We start from the raw sequence: 18,825 nt of genomic DNA on the forward strand, positions 1-18,825 counted from the left end.
GAGTGGAAACGAAAATGCAGAGGCATGGGCGTAGACCTTGGAGAGATTTGCTTATATACATTGCAGTTTGCTGATGACCAGGTTGTTATAGCAAACGATAAAGATGATTTAGAGTACATGGCAAGGAAATTACAAGAAGAATATAGAAAGTGGGGACTAGAAATTAATACAGAAAAAACAAAATACCTGCCAATAGGTACCGAACTATCGAACATCACATTAGAAAATAATGAAATCATCATGCCCTGCGACCATTACACATATCTAGGAATCGTTTTTGACACAACGGGGAAAGATGATGAAGAAATAAAGAGAAGAATAACACAATCCAGAAAAACAATAGGTTGTCTAAACAGCGTACTGTGGAATCATGAAATAGGAAAAAGAAGAAAACACAATATCTACGAATCTCTTATTAAAAGCAGTCTATCGTACGGAGCAGAAACTTGGCGGATAACCGAAAACAACAGAAGAAAACTGGAGGCAGTAGAAATGGACGCTTTTAGAAGATCAGTAGGAGTGTCACGCAGAGAGAGAATACGTAATGATGAGATAAGACAGCGAATGGGGGTTGACGGCTCTCTAACAACAGACATAGAAAGAAAACAGCTGATATGGTACGGACACGTCCAGAGGATGGATAACTCAAGACTCCCTAAAATAATTATGCAATGGGTACCACCAAACCGCAGAAAGAGAGGAAGACCCAAGAAATCTTGGAGAGAGGGAGTAACGAAGGCGATGAGCGCAAGAGATCTTAGAGAGGGCCAATGGGATGATAGAGTGTCATGGAAATTAGGCATCGGACAACGTCGCAAGACGTTTTAAAACCGATTTATATATATATATATATATATATATATATATATATATATATATATATATATATACATTTTCTTCATTAATACAGAGTGTTCCCAAATATGTGCGACACATTTTAAGGAATAATTCTGCATAAAAAAATATTGACCGTTTGCTTATAAACATACGCCCGCAAATGCTTCGTTTCCGATTCCGATATACGGGATGTTGAATTTTTCCTTACAAACTGACGATTTATTTATTGTTCTAAAAACCAGTTGAGATATGCAAATAAAATTTGGCAGGTTTTAAGAGGTTGTTATTGCGCATTTTTTGACATACAATTAAGAATTTTATATTCACCATTGGCGTGCATGCGGGTAATATTACCCGTCATATTACCCGTATGCGCGCCAATGGAGAATATAAAATTCTTAATTGCATGTCAAAAAATATGCAATACCTGTATCTTAAATCATACCCAATTTCATTTTCATATCTCAACCGGTTTTAGAGCAATAAATAAATCAATTGGAAAAGACTGCAAGACTTGTACACACTTCTGAATAGGTCAAAACGGCAAACAGGTGTATGTTTTCAAAAAACTTTTGATAGTGTGTAAAAAAATATATTTTATATCAGCTAAGTACTTTCAGCACATAACGTGTCATCATCAGAGCTTCCTAAAAGGACATATTTAAGATAAGATTTTTTTTTTCCTATAAAAAAATGAGTGAAAAACTTACGTCCTCTTAAAATACCTTCATAGAAGAGCAATTGCTTAACAACACAACAAAAAACATGAATACTGGGCAAAAGCCACAGATATAGGGTAATAACCCTTTACAGTGAATAGAATCACATCTAAATTCTTTTATTAATTTATCAAGGCAACATGGCTGAGTCAGACCATTTTGAGCCCACGTGAACAGCAGATCAGCTGAGGAAGACTGTCATTTATTGAAATGGTAAAGAAGGAACGACAATCTTATGCGACCTCTATATTCATAAATATTAACTAAAAAATTGAAAATGACTAAAAAGCCATGTGTAGGTTAAATGAATTTAAAGTTAAGATACTAAATTTTTTTTATAAAGTTAAATTTTCAAAAGATTACTATTATTACTATTGAAGTGAAATGTTAACGTGCATATTATAAGTTATCAAAATTCTCCCAAAAACAAAACTGTTATAGTTCGACCAAGTGTAGAAGAAGTTAGATGAAATCAAACCTAGGAGAAATATCATTTGACAAGCTCAGAGTTCGAAAGCTGTTATTTAAATAAATTATTAAATTTTTTTCCGTCAGTTTGTAAGAAAATAATTCAACATCCAGTATCTCGGAAACGAAGCATTACCCCTTAAAGTTTGCCGCACTTATTTAGAAACACCCTGTATTAATTAAGAACATTGCTAGTTGTTAAAGTACCTAACTTTTTTATTATCCAACATAAGCGAATGAATCAAAAAATAAAATTTTATTAAAACCTGAGGCTATAGTTCAGTTTTGATTTCAGTATTTTATAAATGCTAGAATATTCCATAAAGTGTGGTGAACTTTGAGAATAAAACACAGTTTGATTGGTACATCCGATATACAATGATAGTTTACCTGTCCAGCAAGAATATTATTACAGAAATTTTGTTCAAGAATAAGGCTATAACATATTAAAAAAATCATTTAAATCGGACAACAGGTTTAGGAAATTCAAGACATCAAATATTATCCATTTTTTGGGTTGGCCGTTTTTTGTACCGGTCATTGTACTTTGTTTACTTCGTACCACTCGTATCAGAGCGAGTAACGACTATTGTATCTACAACCAGTACACTTTCTATCAATCGTATCCCAGCGAGTAAAAACAGATCGGTGAAGGTCGTTGTTATATCGGAATATCTATACAAAATACCTACCTACTGAGAAATACGATTCTCTATATGATTACCTGTACACAAATACAAAAGTAATCACAGTAATTAAATCATTTTTATCCCTTAAACATCGGCGAAGGTCGTTGTTATATCGGAATACCTATACAAAATACCTACCTACTGATAAATACGATTCTCGATATGATTATCGGTACTCAAATACAAAAGTAATCATAGTAATCAAAGTAACGAATACTGTAAATGATTACTTTATACAAAAGTAACGATTTGTAACGAATACTCGAAAGTAACTATAATCAACATCACTACGGGTCCTCCATCGTCGAAGGCTGCTATGCCGACACTGAGCAATGCAGCGAGGCGAAACTGGTGGGGCATGAGAGAGGGAGAGTTGATGTGGAAGTCAGTGTTGCCAGTTTTCTCCCAGCACGTCGGCGTCGCACTCTTTCAGAGCAGTGTACGGAAATCTTGTTTACGAATGACTGTAGTAATTATGAGAAATGTCTATTATATATTACAGATATATGAAGCCAACAGACGCTTATGTTCACGCTGACATTCATGGTGCCAGTAGCGTTATCATAAAGAATCCAACTGGCAACCCGATACCTCCAAAAACTTTAAATGAAGCGGGAATAATGGCTATATGTTACAGGTAAGAAATGGTTTACATTTTGTGTCACTGCAGTTGCACCATAACTGAAAAATAGCAAAAAGGAACAATAAGGGGCCTGATTCTAATTCATTTCGATGCCGCAATTTAATTTCGACTCCGCAATGACAGATGCAATTTATAGCGATTCTTATTCATTTCGATATTAGTTCCAACTGGGGATATTAACGTTATCATTTTGACACTGCTCAGAATTTGGGTTGGTTCTCCTATTTATTGGATTTATTGGCTATGCAACCACCGCAACGTTTGTTGATAGTCTGGGCAAATTATTGAAAAAATGTCATTTTGTTAAAAGTTATTTACCAGCTATTTTATTGCTAAAATCGAATCTTAAGATTACATATATTAGTAATATGGGGTATGGCAAGTCCGCAGAAAGTGTGTTATTTTATTTATAAACAAACTAGCACTCCCAAATCTTCTTTTTTTTTTCAATTAGCGCTCTGTACTCCCAAGATTTTTCCTTTAAACCAAAAACACTCAAATAAAAATTCCCCGCAATTTAGTTCTGCACAAAGTTATTTTTTTCCTGTTTCCTTCAACAAAAATTTTACTCGGAAAATCAGAGTTTTCCAAAAAAAAAAATCTGCAATTTTCAATTAAAATTTTAGGAAAGTAATTATTTATCAAAAATTAAATAAATTGGTAATATGAAAGATTTTTTTATACCTAGTAGATTATATATCAGGAGGCCGGCGATAATCTAACCAATAGCTTAACAATAATTAAAATGTAAATTAAAAAATTTCGGTCGAAAGGGGTCATCCATAAACTACGTCGTTGAGAAGAGGGAGGGGGGTTTGCTTATTACGACGGAGTACGACAGGGTGAGGGGGGTATGAGTGCCCATTCGACGTCGTTTAATATATTGGTATATTTAAATTTGTCGCTATTGTGTCTATAAAAATAATTTTTTACTAGCTTCTACCAGCATTAAAGTATCACATATTCATATAAACACGTATAGTTTTTGCTATGAAATTGAAAATAAAACAAAACGTTTACGAATAAACATACCTTTGTTAAAATTAAAAAGAATAATTCTATTATAGATACGTTTATCGCATACTTTTCATTTCGTTTTTATCAGTCACGGCGTTAAAATAATATATTAGGTAGCACTTTTATACAAGACAACAAACAATAAGACACTGTTCTTCGGGTTTAAACAGTCGCTTCTATATACAGAACAACGTCTGGAAGCAAAAAAATATTAAATTGTTAGTTCATTTATGTGCTGCATACTGTGTGTGAAACAACAGTTCTGAAAGAACGGATAGAAATAAAATATTGTTTTCTATTTAGTTAGTAAGTCGTATTTATACTGTAGAAGAAATGGCATCGAAATCAAAACAAAATAAATAGAAAGATTTATATGATGCAGTTAAGAAAGCTTACCCCGCAAAATCTTGGTCCACTGCTATTTAAATGCATTCATTTTTTTCGAATACTAAGAAAACTAATAAAGATTTTTGAAAAAATTAAACGCAGATTGAAAGACTACATTATTGCTGAGGGCCAAAAGTTCCTGAAAACATCTATAATGTTTATTTTAATAAGTTACAGGGGTGAAAAAAAAAATAGGAAATTTTGTCTGATTTTTCATTTCAAATATTTCATTCAAAAGAAACCTTTTGTTTATTCTAAGGGACTTTCAACCCTCGGTAATAATGTAATCTTTTATTCTGCGTTTAAATTTTTCAAATATATTTATTAGTTTTCTCAGGATTCGAAAAAATTAATGCATTTAAATAGCATTGGACCAAGATTTTACGCCTACCCCCTATTTGATTAAGAAAAAACAGAAATAATATTGATTTTTTTAAATCAATGAAAGGGGGGTCGTGAGTTGCAACGACGACGTCGACATGGGGGGAGGGGTCGTCTCTAAACGACGAATTACGACGAAGGGGGAGTGTATTAAAAAGTTCTAATTTTTTACGACGTAGTTTATGGATGCTCCCATATAATAACCAGAAAGATTATGATACACCAGAACAACTATGATTTTCGTATAAAAAAGCTCTATACCTATTCAACGTACTTTACAGAACTGAAATTGGACTATTCGAGCGGTCTCAGGAATGTTATAAAGAAACATTTTTTTGGCTTATAAACAAATGGAACCCCTCAGAAAATATCAGACTAAATTAAATTAAGTTAACGCTGTTGAAAAGGGCACGGCTTCTTCTTCGAAGGAAAAAACATCGAATTGAGTGGTTCCAGGTATAACCGGTCAAATTTGAGCATTTGCGACAGAGTTATAAACAACAGGATTTCAATCTTTGAACCATTACCTTTTTATTCCGGTCCTCTTTGTACATACAAATTTTCATATCTTCAAGACACTCATAACAAAAAAGATTTATGTCACCAAGTTATTGATAAATAATTACTTCCCTAAAATTTTAGTTGAAAATTAAAGATTTTGTTTGGTAAACCCGAATTTTCCGGGGAAAATTTCCGCCGAAGGAAATCGAAAAAAATGTCTGTGCAGAATTAAATTACAGTGAATTTTTATGTGAGTGTTTTTGGTTTAAGAGGATTGGTACGTATTTTCGGCTGCAATGCTATTCAAATGGGGATTCATTTTTTTCGAATCCTGAGAAAACTAATAAGTAGTATTTTTGAAAAATTTAAACGCAGAATGAAAGATCACGTTATTAGCGAGGGCCGAAAGTCCCTGAGAACTTCTATAATGTTTATTTTAATAAGTTACAGGGGTGAAAAACTAAGAGAAAATTTAGTGTGATTTTTAATTTCAAACATATCATTCAAAATAAACTTTTTATTTATTCTAAGGGACTTTCGGCCCTCGGTAATAATTTAGTCTTTCATTCTGCTTTTAAATTTTTCAAAAATATTTATTGGTTTTTTCAGGATTTGAAAAAAATAAACACAATGCCGTGGTAATATTTTCCAAATCTATCTTTGTCTTACAACGCACTCAGCCGAATATAATATTGTCAGCATATATTGTCAGTCAGACACTGACAATCAGTGACAATTTTAAATATTTGACATTGCATCGGGAATATGTTGAGTTATTGATTAAATATTATTGAAATATAGTGCATTTGATAAATAATTGATTTAAGACGTGAACTTAATAAAAAGTTATTTATTGTGTATTATTTGTGGAAGATCCAAGCAGAGAATACATCAGGATAATATATTCTGTGAACCAAGTATTTTGTTGTTAAGGATGTTCAAAATTGTAAGCGTTCCATAACAATATTGTAGCGGAAGAGAAATCTTGGCCGATCCCCGTATAACAGTAAACACCTCGAGAATGACGTAATCGGATGTGCTAGGCCTCGCCGGAGAATTCTGGAAGGTACGTCACGTAGGCGGAACAAGCCGATAGCTCGAGATGGGAGTCGATTGTTCCAGAATAACAACTGGGTATAAATACGGGCATATTTTGTGAATAAGTTTAGTGTATAAGATAAATTCGTCTGTAACTTATATAAATAAAGTCGTATATAAATTACGAACCGCTAGTTTTATTGTAATTAGAAGTTATTACACTAATCACGCTACAGTTGGTGTCGGTGTTCGGTAAACTTAGTGCGATATAAATAAGTGAATTACAGAGAGACTTTAAAAGACTTTTGAACTTTATTCGTCGGGAATAACCGGAGTGCGTTAATTGTTCGGTATTCGGAAAGACTTTAAAAGACTTTTGGACTTTATTCGTCGGGAATAGTTAAAGTGCGTTGATTGTTCGGTATTCGGAAAGACTTTTAAAAGACATTTTGGAAAGTACGTGTGTGCCGACCAAAGATGTTGCTACGAGAACTTACAGTAAAACAGCTCCGTGAACAGCTCGAGGAACGGGATCTGGACAGCAGTGGGCTCAAGATAGTCCTACAAGCACGACTCGAGGATGTCCTCACGAAGAACGGAGAAGACCCAAAGACGTTCCACTTCCAGTCAGCAGAACAAGCAATCTTATCGAAATTAAAAACTGTTTCTGAAACGATCGATGATACTTTTAAGATAAATAATGAGAAATTCGAAACCATTTCTCAAAAGATCGATGAAACTTCTATAAAGAACAACGAGAAACTTGAAGAAGTTAGTAGAAAAAGCGACGAGAAATTCGAAAATGTTGCTAAAAGATTCGATGAGACTTCTCAAATAATTAAAGAGGTCTGTAGGCAAAACAACGAAAAACTAGAAGAAGTTTGTAAACAGAACAATGAGAAATTTGAAGAAGTTTCTAGAACATTCGATAAGATGCAGAAAAGTGTAGAGACCGTAGAAGAAAAGATCAAACAGCTAGAGAGCAGGATAACCGATACAAAAGTACAACCATCAGTTAATGCAGCAACGTTAGATCCTTTAGTGAAAGATGAACTACCGAGAGACGAAACGTCGCATAATATGAGATTCAAATTACCACCATTTGATGGAAAGTCCTCTTGGTCCATATATCTTAGACAGTTTGAAGCTATTGCGACCGCCAATCATTGGACCGAACAAGAAAAGGCTGTTTCCTTGACTGCTGCTTTACGAGGTGATGCTGCAGATATATTAAGGTCAATTCCCAAGGGTCAAGAAAATTGTTACCAGACCTTGTTCACTCGTCTAGAAAAACGCTATGGAGATGCCCATCTACAACAAGTATACAAAGCACAACTGCGAAGTAGAAGTCAACGAGCAAGTGAGAATCTGCAAGAATTTGAAGCAGATGTGGCTCGTGTGGTGCGGTTGGCTTATCCAGAGGTGCCAGACAGCGTTTTAGAAGAAATTGCAGTAGATACCTTCGTCAATGGGCTGAAAGATAATGAACTACAGAAAGCTTTACGACTAGCAAGGCCGAAAGTTTTAGATGAAGCACTTGCTATTGCCTTGGAACACGAAGCAGCTAGCCAAGCTTCACGAAACAATCGAGTAATAACCGTGGAAAAAGGCGATAAGAGAAAAGATGAACGTTTGGTGGAAATGGTACGGAGGGTGATTCGTGACACGATGCCGAAGAGACGCATGAAGAGGGCTGGAAGAGTTGGTTCAAATACAGATGCTTCCTCGATACGGCCATGCAGTGAAAGTTGTAATCACCGGCTTAAAGTAGATGAACAGCTTTGCCCTGTGAGACGAACTACCGTCGTTAATGAGCAATGGCAGCCACAACAGTTACAAGAAGCCCAAGAAGACGATCCATGTATAAAAAGAGTATTGGATTGGATGCGTCGAGGTGAGAGACCTAGTTGGCAAAACATTAGTGCATGTAGTCCGGAAGTCAAGGCCTACTGGAGCCAATGGAATTGCCTGATACTAAAAGATGATCTTCTGTACAGAACCTTTGAGAACGATGATGGTACAGAATCTAAGCTTCAGTTGATTGTACCTAAAAGTAAAGTGTCAGAAGTATTGCGTCAGTTGCATGACGGTACATCAGGTGGACACTTTGGTATTACGAAGACTCTGCAAAAGGTTCGAGAACGGTTCTATTGGGTGAACTGTAAAGATGATGTAAGAAGATGGTGCCAGAAATGTGAACTGTGTGCATCCGGTAATGGTCCAGTTGGTAAAAAGAGAGCACCCATGAGACAGTACAATGTTGGCAGTCCTATGGAAAGAGTAGCAATCGACATTGCAGGTCCATTTCCAGAAACTGATGCTGGAAATAAATACATCCTGGTAGCCATGGATTATTTTACGAAATGGACCGAGGCCTATGCATTACCAAATCAAAAGCTGCTACCGTTGCAGAGGTACTTGTTAAAGAATTCTTCAGCCGATTTGGTGTTCCCTTGGAGATCCACTCCGACCAAGGGCGAAACTTTGAGTCAGCTCTTTTCCAAAACGTTTGTAAATTGATTGGTGCCAATAAGACCAGAACAACACCCCTGCATCCTCAATCAGATGGAATGGTCGAGAGGATGAACCGAACGATGGGTAAACACTTGTCCAAAGTTGTATCTGAACATCAGCGAGATTGGGACCAACACATTCATTTATTCCTGATGGCCTACCGCTCGGCCGTAAATGAAACTACAGGTCAAACACCAACCTGCCTGATGTTGGGTCGTGAAGTTCGGTTGCCTTGCGACCTAGAGTTTGGCTGCGGACCTTCCGAGGAACATGTTGCAGGCGAAGACTACGTTGACCGCCTGAAATTACGAATGAACAACATTCATGAACTTGCCCGACAACACATCCAGATAGCCAGTGACAGAATGAAAGATCAATATGATTCTCGATGCAAGAATGAAAGCTTCGAAGTAGGTGATCTTGTCTGGCTTTATAATCCGCAACGTCGTCGAGGCTTATGTCCTAAACTGCAAAGACAATGGGAAGGTCCATATGAAGTTAAGAAGAAAATAAATGACGTAATATATAGAATTAAGAAGTTGCCAAACGGTAAACCAAAAATTATTCACATAAATCGTCTTGCACCATATGCTGGCTCAAATGAAACAGAAGAAGCACGAGTCCTCTAACAGGAGATGAAAGATGTCGCACAGCCAAGTTTTAATCAATTTATGTCAAATTACGCAGCGAGAAAGAGTGCTAGATTCGGCGTGACCACAGAAGTTCAGCAAGATCTGTTTGGTGTTCCAGAAACCGTCTCTCTGGTCCACTGTGTTGCCCAAGACCTCGAGATGACTAAAGGAATCTCGTCCGTATTCAATAGAAAGTTCGGCCGCCTGGACGAGTTAAGGAATCAACAACCTAAAATTGGAAGAGTACTGCGATTGGAAGATGGTCCTCGATCTTTGCTGTATATGGTGACCAGAAAGTCTTATACGGACACGCCAAGCTACGAGAACATATGGCGTGCTCTAACTAATTTGAAGAAAATCGTGTGTAATTATGACATCAAAAATTTGGCTTTACCAAAAATAGGCCATGCAGTAGAAAATCTGGATTGGAAGATTGTGAGAAGCATGCTTGAAGTGGTCTTCAGAGGAACTGGTGTACAAATCACTGTGTGTTGCATGAACCCGAAGATGTCGTACCCTTCAAAGACAGTAGACTGTTATTTCTTCTTGAAGGGTGTATGCAGAGCTGGAGAGTCGTGTAGATTCCGCCATCCTGGGCCTTCATTTAGAGTTGCTGATCGAGACGCTCAGATCTTAAGAGGGGAGCAGTGTAGCGGAAGAGAAATCTTGGCCGATCCCCGTATAACAGTAAACACCTCGAGAATGACGTAATCGGATGTGCTAGGCCTCGCCGGAGAATTCTGGAAGGTACGTCACGTAGGCGGAACAAGCCGATAGCTCGAGATGGGAGTCGATTGTTCCAGAATAACAACTGGGTATAAATACGGGCATATTTTGTGAATAAGTTTAGTGTATAAGATAAATTCGTCTGTAACTTATATAAATAAAGTCGTATATAAATTACGAACCGCTAGTTTTATTGTAATTAGAAGTAATTACACTAATCACGCTACAGTATATTATTAAAAAATCACTTTAACACTTTTCCTCTTTTCTCGATTAAGTATTAGTCTTTGTTGTACAAATAAATTATTACAATCACTGAATACATAGTTAGTGAAAAAATTATCACATTTATTAACTGAATTAATAATTTCCAATTATAAAAATAACAGTTATCCAAGAACATTCAAAACCCATCTCTTTAAATTAATGATGACATTTTCAAGTAGAATGACATTCTAGTAATGTTTACATATCCATACCAGTGTGAATTTTACTACGCGTAATTTGCCGTGTAAAGACAGAAAAAGTAGGGATACACGTAAAATATTTGCGAATTATGTACCCATAGCCTTAACGTTAAAATCTTCTGAGTTACAGAGTAACAATTAAAACAAAGATTTCGGAGAGCTAATTTGTTTATAAACCAAATAGCCCACTTTCTGCGGACTTTGCATAGCTATATCACTAATATATGAAATCTTAAGATTTGATTCCAGCATGTCCAGCAATTAAAATAGCTGGTACATAATTTTCCTTGTTTTATACTAATTTTCCCAGATTATTACCTTACATCTTTCATTGAGTTGATAGTTCAAGTTGTGAACATTCTCAATTATTATATTTCTAATTTAATACTATTCTATCTAATTCCTTCAAAACCAGCAAATTTCCATAAAACCCAGCCATATTAATACCTTTTGCTTTAGTTTTCCTTGCAAGAAACAAACAAAACACATCTCCTCAACTAAACCTAACCTCGCTTTCGGCCATTCATTCATGTCCGTGTCACAATAATTTCGACTCGAAATTATAATATCAACCACATTTTTGGAGTCGCAATTAATTTCGATAAGTCGCTATTTCATGACATTTCATTAGTTCAGCCAAAATCCACAAGGCTCGCACAGTCGCCTTTCAACGTCGTCATATTGATTGCGACTTGTTTTGAGTCGAAATTTGAATTATAATCAGGGGTCAGAGCCTGTTTTAGTCTATCTATGACTGTGTCAGTAAATTTGCTATCGGCTAAGATGACATGGGTGTGGATCAGGACACTTTACCTGTCGTTTCATCAGCTTATCCATGACAAGATTTCACAAGAAAGAAGATAAAACCCCCGTGGACAGCCTCTCGCGACCTTTGCTGATTATCCGTCTGCAGCTCGTTTCACCTATTCTTTTTAGACGAAGTTCCTTTGTAATTGCTTCGTAGATGTTGTCGAATGTTCTTTCTAGGACTTCAGAACCAGCATTCCCTTACTTTTCCAGAACATACTTATTATACTAATGTGCCTATTAAGCAATTTTTCCAAAGTCTAGAGTCTTCAGTACAAATGTCATCAGACTCATTGGCCTGAGGGACATAACTCTTTCCTGTCCGGTTCTAGCATAAAAACTACCCTTATGTTAGCTGGGAACTAAATTTGTCATAAATTTGGTCTTACTGAGGTTCATTTTTAGACTTATTGTTGAACATCGTCTTTATATGCAATTTTGCTTGTTCGTTGGCGGATTGATACCTCTATGGAAGGTTGTCACTCCATCTTTTGCGCGGTTGGCCGATACTTCTTCTACCGATTAATGATTTATCTCTTGCTATTTTGACAACACGTGTCTCCCCCATTCTGGTTATGTGGTTACTCCATTCTTTTTTTCTATTTAATGTCCATTCGTTTATACACTGTACTTTACATTGTCTTCTAATGTCTTCACTCCTCTTTCGATCTCTCAGCGTATTTCCTGTAATTCTTCTCAGTACTCTCATCTCTGCCGTTTCCAGTAGTCTTTGTGTTGTGGCTGTATCAGGTCTTGTTTCTGATGCGTCTCCGCCTGCAGTTTTGTTTGGTGGATCGAGTAGCTCGATAGAACTGTTGCCGGTCCCAAGCCCGGATAAGGGAGGAGGGGGTCTACAGCCAGGTGAGCACCCTAGTGATAGAATTTAAGACCATACAGCTCATAGAAACAGGATTGTTGAACATACGCTTTCTAATTCTTGTAGCATTTGTTGTGATTCACCCAGATCTTCGGTGATAAGTGCTACATCGTCGGCAAAACGCAGATGATTGATCATTTCCCCATCTGTTTTTATTCCTGTATTTTCCCATTTTAGCATTTTAAAGGCGTATTCGAGGGCCGCTATAAATAATTTAGGTGAGAGAGTCTCGCTTGATATGTATATTTCTGGTGGTATCATGTAGCTTTACGCGCATTGTTCATTGCGCATACTGTTGTTCAGAGCAGTTATAATACTGTCTAGTTCCGCGGTGTTGAATGCTTTGTGAAAGCCTACGAAGATAAGTACTAGTGATCTGTTATATTCTATTGATTTTTCTATTAAGGTTTTTACTGCTTGTAGGTAATCGTTTGTTCCGAATTTTGAACGGAAGCCAGCTTGTTCTCGGGGCTGGTTGAAATCCAAGTTCTAGTCTTGTCATAATTATTCGGGTAAACATTTTATAGATGTGGTTCAATAAGCTCATTGGTCTATAGTTTTCTAAGTACACGTTGCCTCCTTTCTTGTGTAGTAAAATTGTTACTGCATTGTTCTATGTTTCCGGTATGCAACAATCTGTTAGACAAAGGTTAAACAAAATTTTCATTTGGTTAAGGAAAACACGTCCGCCCATCTGTATAGCTTTTATTATGACTCCATCTTCTTCTGGTGCTTTGTTGTTTTTCATCTTCTTCATCGGTCGTTGATTTCGCTTAGTGTGATCTCTGGCATGGGCTCTGAACCCTGGTTAATAATTTTGCGTGAGGCGGTGGCTTCCAAGTTCGTTTGGTCTTCTCTTTGACTTGTGTATAGTTCTTGATAGAAGTCTTTAACTATGTTAGTAGTTCTTCTCTATTTGATGTTGGGACAGCTTCTTTGTTCTTTAGTTTGTGTATTTCGCATTTTCCATTGTTCAGGCGTCTTCTCAGGACTTTCAGACTTTTATTCTCTTCTATAATTCGGTGGATTTTCTCATTCTTAAATTTCTTTAAGGGGCTAGTGTAACAGTACGAAATTCATATACTTTTTTGGGAATTTCTAAAATAAAAAGTAATGTACCAATTGTTTTGAAAATTTGCATGAGCATTTATTATAAAAAGAAGTATGTACATGTAAACTAAGTTGCATAAAAAATATTGAAAATTAAACGATTTATGCGTTATCTACTGGCACCGTGAAAATAAAAACATAGCTCCACTGCTGCAGTGATTGGGACTATCAGAGATCCTAAAACATAAAATTTCCAAAGTTATTATTGAAATATAAATTATTTTCTATACCATCAACTAGGGGTTTTTTGATCGGATAAAAATGTCAATTTGGCGGTTTTTGAAACTGAAAATGTTTTAGCAAATTTAAAAACAAATTTCAACACTTCATCATTTTTCCAAATTTTAATATTTTTGGATAATCCTAGTTGATAGTATGGGAAATATCTTATATTTCAATAATGACTTTGAAATTTTATGTTTCAGGATCTCTATTTGTCCCAATCACTGTAGCAGTGGAGCTATGTTTTTATTTTCACGGTGCCAGTAGATGGCGGATAAATCGATTAATTTTCAATATTTTTTTTATAAAAATTGTTTTACATATACTTCTCATGCAAATTTACTTACACATATACTTCTCATTACACATTACATTACATATATACTTCTCATGCTCATGCAAATTTTCATAACGATTGCTACAGTACTTTTTATTTTAGAAATTCCCAAAAAAAGTATATGAATTTCGCACTTTTACATTAGGATAGCCCCTTAAATCTTTCCTTATAGCTTTTGATACTTTTTTTTATTTTTCGCAGTTCTTCGTCAATTCTATCGTTTCCTTTGATTTTTCTTCTAGTTTCCATTAGTTGTTTTATTTCAGCGGTTATTTTTTCGTCTTGGCGTCTCTTAGGACAGCATTTTACTTGAGCCTCTCGAATAGCTTCAACGATCTTTTCGTTTAGGGCATTTATATTATGCATGCATTCATTTTGTTCATTTTGTCATCATATTATATTTGAGTAAATTAAATGTACTACTTGTTTCAGTGTTGCCTGGGAAGCAAAAGTAGTTACAAATGCATACTGGGTGTGGGGCGATCAAGTAAGCAAGACAGCACCAACTGGTGAATACCTAACCACTGGTAGTTTCATGATAAGAGGAAAAAAGAACTTTTTACCGCCTGCTCATCTTATTCTTGGATTGAGTTTTCTGTTTCGCTTAGAAGATGGAAGTATCGAAAGACACAAAGGAGAGAGGAAAGTGCTGACTGCAAATGAAGAGGATGCACTCAGTGTAGCAGATAGTGAGATGAGCAAAGATGAAGTCGAGGTGGAAATATTAGATGAAAGTGATGGTACGTATTTCTCTTTTTAGATTTTAAGCAAGGCTGTGATTCAGTAGATAGAACAAAACTACCTAATATATTGCAAGAATTTGGCATACCGTCAAAATTAATCAGACTAGTGCAAATGACCATGATAGTAACAGAAGCACGTGTATGTTGTCAAAGGCAGATCACTGATGTGTTTATGATACCGCAAGGACTGAAACAAGGTGACGGACTGGCTCTAACGCTTTTTAATATTGTTCTTGAATATGTAATTAGACGGTTGATGGTGAGCGGAAATAACATATTTACAAACAAATCTATCCAATTTTAGCAGCATACGCAGATAATATAAAATTAATGAGCAGAACAAAGTATGCGGCGGAAGAAACCTACGTTGACTTGAAACAGAGTGCAGAAGTTGTAGGGCTAGCATAAATACAAATAAAACAAAACTACTTATACAAACCAGATCAAATAGGTAGGTGCAACAACAATACTTTATAGACGATATAGAACACATGAATAGATTCACGTACAGTGGAACCTCGATAACTCAGATTAATCGGGACTGCGGCCGATCCGGGTTGTTGAAAATCCGGGTTAGCCGGAGAATATGGTAAAAATTAATAAAGCATGGTATACTTACAGATAAACTCCGTTATAATTGAAATAACATGAAATATATACAGAGAGGATCTAAATTATGGAGTAAATTCATTTTCTCTAAAATAGACGATTTCTCTTGTTTGGCATATATTCTATACTAGTGACGTCATCCATCTGAGCGTGATGACGCAATCAATCAGTTTTTTAAATGGGGATAGGGGTCATGTGGCACCTCATTTGAAAGGGTGTTCAATTCTCTATTCAGTAATATAAACGATAATATTATTTATACAGGGTGACCAAAAAAATAATTTTTGAATTAAATTAATTGACGCAAAAAGAAGAATGTATGTAATTTATTTAACTCAACATACATTGTACGGCTGTCAGTAAATAGAAAAAAATGTTTATTTCACAAATAAACATTTCTTTTCGCCTAAATTAAATCACAAACAGCCTCCCACCTACCTCTTGGCAGTTTGAACATTTAAGCGAAAAGCAAATTTATTTGCCAAATAAACATTTTTTTTTCTATTTTCTGACGGCGATAGAATGTATTTTGAGTTAAATAAATTGCATAGATTCTTCTTTTTCGTCAATTAATTTAATTCAAAAATTATTAATTTGGCCACCTTGTATAAATACATATTAATGTTTATATTACTGTATAGAGAATTGAACACCCTTTAAAATGAGGTGCTACACGACTCCTATTCCCATTTAAAAAAATCATCGATTACGTCACCACGCTCAGATGGATGACGTCACTAGTATGAAATATAATATGCCAAAAAATTGTAATTTGAAAATTAAAATCGACCTGTTTCGGGATTTTTCTTTAAAGTCGTCCATTTTAGAGAAAATGAATTTATTCCATAATTTAGATCCTCTCTGTATATGCACAGTATCTACACATCTAAATTATTAAAAACACGCAAACACAAACCTAAGCAAACGGAAGCAAACAATACAAGACTATACTACACACAATACAGTCACAATGGGAACGATGTTATTAACAGTGAAAACTAAGACCATTGTTTAAAAAATAATTTTTTAAATAGTCTTTTAGTCTTTTTTAAACAATGCTAAGACAGTTTGAAATAAATAAAGGAATAACATGTGCCTGTTGTTTCCGATAAATCCGAGACAATGACCGTCGCTCTGCCGCCGAAGCCGTGTGCCATGAGTCATTTTTACTATCGTATACATAGTTCAAATTACACAAATACACAATATCTCTCAAATATTATATTACATACTATCCCTTGCCAGATAATTCGGATGGAATTCCCCAGATTAAGAGACTGGGCCGATATCAAGCACAAAATAATCTGGGGAATTCCATCCGAATTATCTTGCAACGGACAGTACATTTTTATTGTTGAAATGTTTGTCTGATGAAAATCGCTCCGGGTTAGCCGGACTTCCGGGTTATCGGGGGCCGACTTATCGGGGTTCCACTGTACTTAAGAATGGACCTCGTCGCCAATAATGGAGAAGAACCGGAAATAAATAGAAGGCTTATTCTGGCAAATAAAGCCTATTTCGCGATGGGCAACATATTCACATCGCGAGACGTACACCGGAAAACAAAACTCCGGGTATATAAAACAATAATCAAGCCCGTAGTAAGTTATGGGTGTGAAACATGGGTTATAACACAGAAATCTGCCAATGCATTAGACGTGTTCAAAAGAAAAATATTACGTAGGAGAGTGGGCCCAATAAGTGAAAATAACAACTGGCAAATTAGATATAATAAAGAAATATATGAACAATATAGCGAACCAGCACTAGCACAATACATTAGATTGCAGTAATTACGGTGGGCAGGGCACGTGATCCGCATGCATGAGAACAGAATCCCTAGAAAATTTCTAAATGCAAAAAATACCTCTTGGAAGACCAAAAAAGAGATGGGAAGAAGTAGATGAGAATGCCAAAAACCTAAACGCCTAAAAACTCGTTCCTGGTTTTTAGCAGGTTTTTCAAAAAAAGCAGTAAATCGAGATGATTGGAGAAGCTGAAGATGCTGAAACAAGTCCAAGTCCCGTTTGGGCTGTAGTGCCAATGGATAGATGGATGGTACGTATTTATTTATCTGCACTCTAGTGGGACCGTGCAAGTTCGGCAAAGCGACACCTATTTCTACGCTCTGCAACTTTATTCGCACTTTTAATTATATTGGCCAATTATATTAGTCCTGGTTACTGGATAATTGTCAAGGCCATAGTCCAAAAAAATAACAAGAAGAAAAAATAAGATTTAGGTTATGTTATTAAAACGTAAACAATTGTATGTAGTAAATAAAATTAGTTATTAAAATGCAGTACTGCCAGCAAAATACAGTTAATTAAATTTACCTTTATATAATAATTGCATATCATATCAATATTGTGGAGCAACATATAATTTTTCTTCTCCAGTGACAGTAGATATGAAATGTACGTCAATTTGACAATTTCAATTGACAATATGAATTATTTAAGAAAGTTGCAATATTTCTCCGCTATTCGCGCACGATCGTTTCTCAATTCCCTTCCAAGTACTTGCACACCGCGAATACCAAGTTATTAGCTAACAACAGTGACTAGTTTAATGGTAGCCAGACGCACTTATGGAAAAATGTAGGGTGGAAAACCACACATGTTTTATTAGATATACAGTATAGGAAAGAAATATACAGTATAGGAACTGAGAGAAACATATTTAAAAGAGCATAGAGATGTTTGCTCTCTGAAATATCTTGTCGAAAGTAGTCCAAGAGAAGTTCAACATTGTTGCCAAACTTATTGTTTTTTGGATCTTTTTTAACGTTAAAAAAATGGGCTAGGACAATCAAAGGGCGAGCTTATTACATCTTTTATTAATTTTTTTGTTAAATCCACTGTTTTTGTTGTAGAAGATGAATTACTTAGAGATTCAAAGCAGGAAGAGATTCAAATATCGGAAGAATCAAAAGAAATAGATGTTGAAAAATCCGACAAGGTATCACCCGATTCAGATGATGAAGAAAGCTCCATATTTCCCGATACTCAGATCAAAATTCAACATTCTTCGGGAAACAAGTAAGTAGGTTAAAGTACATTTATTTATATATTTATAAACTTTAATGTGTATGTAACGAT

The 18,825-nt window shown here is 35.6% G+C and overlaps 1 protein-coding gene across 1 annotated transcript in view; it reads left to right on the top strand.

The window, feature by feature from the left end:
• The window catches only part of LOC114325785 (ribosome quality control complex subunit NEMF homolog), a 55,617-nt gene that overhangs the window by 15,520 nt on the left and 21,272 nt on the right, over window positions 1–18,825 (top strand). Inside the window, exons 8-10 of the mRNA XM_028273913.2 lie at window positions 3,216–3,350; window positions 14,805–15,112; window positions 18,600–18,765. Coding sequence (XP_028129714.1) covers window positions 3,216–3,350; window positions 14,805–15,112; window positions 18,600–18,765 — 609 coding nt within the window. The remainder of the gene's footprint in view (window positions 1–3,215; window positions 3,351–14,804; window positions 15,113–18,599; window positions 18,766–18,825) is intronic.

Source organism: Diabrotica virgifera, chromosome 4 (genome assembly GCF_917563875.1).
Source record: "Diabrotica virgifera virgifera chromosome 4, PGI_DIABVI_V3a".
Taxonomy (NCBI): Eukaryota; Metazoa; Arthropoda; class Insecta; order Coleoptera; family Chrysomelidae; genus Diabrotica; species Diabrotica virgifera.